Genomic DNA, 7,268 nt, shown 5'->3' on the forward strand with positions numbered 1-7,268 from the left:
GGTTTTGATAAAAACCGAACCAACCCGGTCCATGTACACCCCTACCTGCAATATCCCTCCCTAATTCTCTAATGTATTGTAAAAAGATTTGAACAGAAAATTTGGAGATATGCGTAATTATTAATGGATGTTTATAAAGTCACGGGTGAGAGTTTAAATTAATGCACAAAATTTGGAGATATGTGTAACTACCAAAGTTTGTGTTAATAAACCAATTAGGTACACTCCGATTTGATTGGTAGGACTAGAATAAGTGATGTCTATAAAGTCATGGGTGAATCATTATATATAATAATTGAGTAGTTAGTAGGTCAATAATCAAACACAAAAGTTTCCCAAAAAGGTAGTAAAATGACTTATTAATGGATAACATAATATAAGTATTTATTTGGGTAGTGAAATGGAGGACCACAAGGAGAAAAACGGGGGGGGTAGGGGGGGGGGGTGGGGGGGGGTCTCTGGGCAGATTTTCTATGCATGCTATCACTATCAACGGACAACATAATCGAGGAAAGATTTGATTTCATTTTCATTCAGCTTTCTAATGAATTTTCATGACCACTGACTCTTTCCCTTTTCGTAGTTAATGTTGCTTGATTATCCTAATTTGCTTTCATAATTAACTGTATCTTCTTCTTTAAGTAATTTTTTCATGCTTTTACTTAATTAACATTTTCTAATAATGTTTACTCCGTACTATTAACAAACAGTTAGAGTCAACTATCACTGCAAGTTGTGATGCCTTCAAAATCATATTAGCTAGCAATGCGTTTATTTCAGCAAAAGAGACTACTCAGGACCTCTATCTGTTGGTGTCACAACATCTCTATATGGACCGGGGCGTATCTAGGTTAAGGAATGTGGGTTTATATCAACTCATACTCCTATTCTAAAATTATGTATAATAATATTATATATTTTTAAAATTATTTAAATATATATAAGTGAAATTGCCAGTTCAAGTTCCACTCTGGACAGTCTTGTTTTCAACACGGATTATGTGTGTGTGTGAAAATCACTAAAAATTTAAAAAGAATATAATTTTGAACTTATATTTTTAAAAGTGTTATGGGTTCATGGTAAGAGCCTAAAGTTAAACCCGTCAAATATAAATTCTAGTTTTACCTCTTAAAATCCGGAATCCACATCTGTATATGGATGTATATGAAGTGGTATATTTGCTTTCAAAAATAAGGAATTGGTTAAGATATGCCATTTGCTGATTTTGTGTATCAGTGCTTAATTAATGCATGATCTTTTTCTAACATATGATTAGAACTTGATAAATTACCAAGTTTTCAGACTCAAAAATTAATGTTATTGATCCTTATCTACAATAGTAAAAAAGCAAATAATTTAGAAAGGTGTGTATGGGGTGGTACCCCCCTATATATTGGTTGAATTAATAGTAGTCCAGAGAGGATGAAGGCTACTACCATTATCCTCAGATGACCACTGCTGGGCCACACTCGTACCCTTCTATCCTAAAGGCCACAAACATACCACTAAAAGAATATCGCGGGTAGTTAAAATTCTTTCATCCTTAATTAAAAATCTTAGGTTGAATTAATAAAAATAAAAATAAAAGTTAAATAGAGATCCTTTTTTCATTAATAGACTCTATAAAAAAGCAGCACGGTGCACTAAGCTCCCGCTATGCGCTGGGTCTGGGGAAGGGCTGAACCACAAGGGTCTATCGTACGCAACCTTATCCTACATTTTTGCAAGAGGCTATTTTCACGGCTCGAACCCGTAACTCTATATAATACGAACTTAAATTAGTCGGGACAGTAATTTCGAATATCATATATGTAAAAAAGAAACTATAAACTCTTTTTTATTTTCTCGCATACACACAGATAGATATCCCTGTTTGCAGTAACACAAGACCATACACCAAAACCAATAAGGGGAGAATGGGGCCATTTTATGTGTCTTTCTCAATCTCCATTCTTCTATCGCTTTCTATTGTGGGCTAAATTAACGGAAAACTACCGCCTTCAGCCACTAGCACTCATATCTACATATGCCCTATACCATTTATTTACTCATTTAGTAGTTTTATAATATATTTATTAATTCTTTCTCCCCACTCCTACTCTCCTCCTTTTAAGTTTAATATAATTTTGCTATATGAGAGTATGAGACCACGTACAATGTACTACCCCACAGTAGTGCTTTTGTTTTTATGCACCATGTCCACGTGAAAACATGGGTAGGATGTGTTATTAATTGGAAACACACTAAAAGAAGAAGAAAAAAATATCATCAATTAAATGAAGTGAAGGAAAAAGAGAATATCATGTTAGAAAAAAGAGTTTAATTCGATGCACTATCAAAATTGAGTAATAACCTAGTAGAATTAGTTTAATTGAATAATAATACAAAAGAAATTATACGTATATTATTCAAATTCTTACTTCTAAGGGGGAAAACAATTAAAACTTTTATTAAATTATAAAGATAGTATATGTTGTCACAAAAATCAAGAAAGAAAGATTATTTTGTGTATTATATTAAATTAGAAAATGAGCTCTTTATGTTCGGAAAAGGCCAGAGGTCTCAATTATAAGGCTGACAGCTCCAGACTTCTATGCATGACATATAATTTCCAACTTCAAAATTTACAAAAGAGCGCCCGCAAACAGAAGCTAAAAAAATGGTAGACGTGAATTTTTTTCGTTGAAGTATTAATGAAACCTCTTATCTTATCATATCTGAAATCATGAATCGAAATGGGTATAACGTATGGTAACATATTACAAAAATTAATGGGCTAACGAGAGATGGGGCTCTGAAATATTGCAGCAGATCCGAGGTTTAAAGGATTCCTTTCTTCATTTTTTTTAAAATTTTTATTGTAAATTTAGCATGTTGCACTTGCATATGTATCAGTATTTCTCATAAAAAAAACTATAGTAGTATATTTAATATTTGAGAATTTAACAGTTGAAGGTCAGCTACTGATACGTACCTTGGACTTTTAGCTTCTGTCATATGATACAAGTAGAAACATCTAAAATAATGAAACAAAGGGCTTTAATTTCCCAATGTAACAGAAATGTGAAATAATACTCCCTCCGGTCCAAAATAAGTGATTTTTTGGCCTTTTTCTTGTGGTCCAAAATAAGTGATTTTTTCAGATTTCAAGAATGAATTAATTATTTTTTTCCTACATTGTCCTTGGAGTAAATAGTGTTGGAATATGTGTTAGGAGTGTTTATGTGAGATAGTAAAGGTTAATATGGTCAATTCCATTGCCAATTAATGCTAAAAGGTGAATTTCTTAATTTGTGTGAAAATATCCAAAAAATCATTTATTTTGGACCGGAGGGAGTAACATTTTACGGCGAATCCCTCGTACTTTAAATCAATGGATTGGATCCCCTAAAACCACCATCTATGATTTTGCATCCTTATTTTATCGATAACACTTATCGAGTTCCCAGACCAACCCATCACTTAATAGATCAAATAACACAAGAAAAAAATTATAAAGATATACTATAAAATAATTCAATCTTTGAATAAAAATACTGGAGTTCATGTGCATTTATAAGGCTGAGGTAGAGTGTTGGGATGCGTTCGGCCGAACCCAGTAACTTTGATTCAAACTCTGTGTTTGTCTTACAAAATCCATTAAATATGTATAAATCATTAATTTAGAACGCAATAACTTTAACGATCAGAATTCCGAACCCATAAGCTCGAAAGCCAGAGTTTATATGGGAGATTAGTGTTAGAGGGAGTTTTAAAGTAAGAAGAGTTAATTCTGAATTTACAACCTTTTCTAAGGGCAGGTTGTATTTGTCATGAAAGAGATACTTTGACGTTTTCAATAAACTAGTTTCTCGGCACGTGCGTTGCACGTGTGTATCGAGTTCATTAATGCACGCTATTGCAAACTAACATTAAAATTATGAAAATAAAGTTTTAAGCAAGTATAAGTATACATGAAAGAATATAATATAAATTTTAGTGAATGATCATTGAGGATAGTCTTCAATTGGTCTATTCATCTGAACCTAAAAAGATGAACAATCAAAGTGTAATTACATACATGTGATTTGAATACTTATTTATGAATTTGAGGTTAATAACTTATAACTAAGTGTATCTCACATAATACTTCCTTGTAGACGATATTCCTCGTGTATGTTCCTTCCATCCGTTTTGGTTGTTCTGTCATAACCAGCACTCTTGTTGTTGACATTGATATCCCTCTTGAAAGTGCAACGTAAAGTTGTCCATGTGAGAAAACATGTTGTGGTAGATACAATCCAACATTTGGTATTGTTTGACCTTGTGCTTTATTTATTGTCATGGCAAAACATAAGCGCACAGGGAATTGTTTCCGCACGAATTTGAAAGAATATCCTTCATTTTCAGGTGGACTAAGTTGGATTCTTGGAATAAAAACATGTTTCTTAGCAGATTGACCCGTTGTTATTTCGGCATGTATAACATTGTTGTCAAATCATCTACAGATCATCCTTGTACCATTGCATAAGCCATTTGAAGGGTCCAAATTTCTAAGTAGCATGATGGGCGCATTTTCTTTCAAAACTAACCTATTTATGTAAATATAGATATGTTTAATTTTATTTGTTTTTGTAAATTAAAAAGTATATATACACACACATATATATAGAGTGAAAGAAATAGTTTAAAAGAAACTTCAGTGACATATTAGGTTTGACAATGTACCTATGTGGAGGAAGACTATGTGGTGTTAAAGTGTTGAGGTATTCTTCTTGATAGTAGTTGTTGGTATCATCTTCTGCTGAGTCAAAACTAATAAATATCTTGCTTTCACCAGGAAACTTGGCTATCAACATTTAATTTAGTTGATCTACAAATTCATTTCTACTTGCTAAGATAGCTCTTTCTGTTATGAACTGTGCAGACTTGGAATTTTGATGTAGTGATGGAAATATTTCTCTTATCAAGCATTCCTCTGGTCTTTCATCACCATTGTGTTTGACAACTATTTGTTCTGGAAGGCGTAATAAGTTATCCTTTACTGTTTGCTCGTCCCCATTACCAACACGAAGTAAGAAATCACTGAAATTTGGATCTGCTCTTGCTCTCATATTAGTTGTGAAATGTATTTTTTCCATTAAAGGCCATAAATAGGATTTCACTAAGCTTGCGTTAACCGTCTCTGCTCTTGTAGATTTTGGAACAACTGGCAATACTTGTCGAAAATCACCTCCAAAGACCATTACTTTTCCACCAAAAGGTACATTGACATCCATTATATCTCGAAAGCTCCTGTCAACTGTTTCAATTGTTTGACGCTTTGCCATGGGTGCATCATCCCATATTATTAATTTTGCTTGTCTTATTAACTTAGCAGCACCACTTTGTTTTGACATTTTTGTCATAGTTGTATCATTTATTTGAAGAGGTATGTCAAATCTAGAGTGAGCTGTACGACCTCCTGGTAATATTGCAGCTGCTACACCACTGGTTGCAGTTGCCAAAGCTATCATTACCTCTTGATCTAACATTTGCTAGTAATGCACGATATAAGAATGTTTTTCCAGTTCCCCAGGTCCATCTACAAAAAATAATCTTATTGTTCCAGAGTCTACACTATGTAATATGGTCTTGAAAGCTTGTGCTTGTTCATGATTCAACTTTGATTGTGCCTCATAATCTTCCACGGGTACCTTCATAGACGTTTCTTCAATTATTTCTCTACATTCTGAAGTGATTTTTTGGCATGACTGTTGGTTGATTTTTGGTAAATCATATTTTTCAACACTTTTATCCATACTCTCCAGATAATAATTAACACTTTTTAGTGTACACTGGAGTTGAGTAGCAGGTGAATTTTCATGCATCCTTCGAAAGTCTTCTGACATATCATCGTAGTATGTTTCCCATAGATTTCTAATATCCGTTGGATTGCAATGAACTAAAATTGTTGCAAATAAACTTCGAAGAGCTGATGGCATTTTGAAGACGACAGCCTCGCGTAAACATTCAGAAATGCTATTATCTGATTCTAATAATCCTCTTTGTTTGGCAGCTTCTTTGAATGTTTCACATTTTTTTTCCATTAACAGTTAGCAAATCTTCAAATGAAAACGGACCTCTAACGTGGTTAAGTAATAATCTCTCGTAATATATTTCACCTTCTCGAGTATTAGCTATATTATGTATTTGTAAATGTTAATATGCATAATTTAAGAAGCGAACAATTATTTGAATTTAAGTAATAGTTGTCTTACCAATAGCAATCCGACCAATCACAGATCGTATTTTCCTTTTTGTCCAAATTTTGGGCTGCGGATTCCAAACATAATGCTATGGAAATTCTCTGTAAAGATAATTTCGTGCGTCATCGTCTATTGAGCACATCCTGAAATACTCGGTGAGCATAGTATGCTTTATAGTGTCTGAGGCCATCACATTTCTGAGATTTTGCTTCTTCCAATAGTACACTAAAGTATGGTTACAATAGTAGAACATAAATATTAATGTAGTTGCAGGTTAAAAAATTGCATTAAATATTGCTATAAGAGTTAATTAATTTATTACCTGCTTGATTGTCGGGTAGATGTAATTGAAGGTTAATAACTGGAGGTTGCATTTCGCTTAGATTAAACTCATAAATTCTCCATAGTGCTTCTGGCGGAGAGACCCATCGTGCATCTTGGAAATTTCTAATTTCATCAACTATTTTTTCGCCATCATCCGACTCAATATAAACTGCACACCTATCATGCCCTTTATATATATATTTGTAGAGATATTTTATTGCTTTTACTCCTGAGCAAACTTCTACATTGATATGGCAATTATATCTCATCAACAAATATGGATTATAAGGCACAACCCATTGGTTATTCATATTCATTCCACGAACATTTACTGTTTTTTCTATCATTTTTCTCCTATAAATAGGATATCCATCTTTTCCTTGTATTGATTTGTTACTGAATGGTCGTGGATAATGGAATTTACATTGATCATCCTTCATGCATGGGCTTGTGCGCCTATTTTCACCGCAAGGTCCATGCATCATATGCCTTATACTAATTCATTCAAGTGCGGATGTTTGTCCTTGTCAAGCAATTCTGCAGAAATAAATCTATCATACTGATCAGGTGTTATTATCTTGTGACCTTCTTTAAGTATGACCAAAAGGTGTATATGAGGTAAGCCTCTCTTTTGGAATTCAATGACAAAAACATGTGCTGCAATAGGGCCAAATATTTCTTTGTTGAAATTTGGTCTTTAAGGTTTGCAACTTTGCT

At 33.3% G+C, this 7,268-nt stretch overlaps 1 protein-coding gene across 1 annotated transcript; it reads right to left on the bottom strand.

The window, feature by feature from the left end:
* LOC109235835 (ATP-dependent DNA helicase PIF1-like) lies at positions 4,839-5,495 on the bottom strand. Its single transcript, XM_019402087.1, has one exon. The coding sequence runs from the start codon at positions 5,493-5,495 to the stop codon at positions 4,839-4,841; it is 657 nt and encodes a 218-aa protein (XP_019257632.1).

The sequence above is a fragment of the Nicotiana attenuata genome, chromosome 1 (genome assembly GCF_001879085.1).
Source record: "Nicotiana attenuata strain UT chromosome 1, NIATTr2, whole genome shotgun sequence".
Classification (NCBI taxonomy): domain Eukaryota; kingdom Viridiplantae; phylum Streptophyta; class Magnoliopsida; order Solanales; family Solanaceae; genus Nicotiana; species Nicotiana attenuata.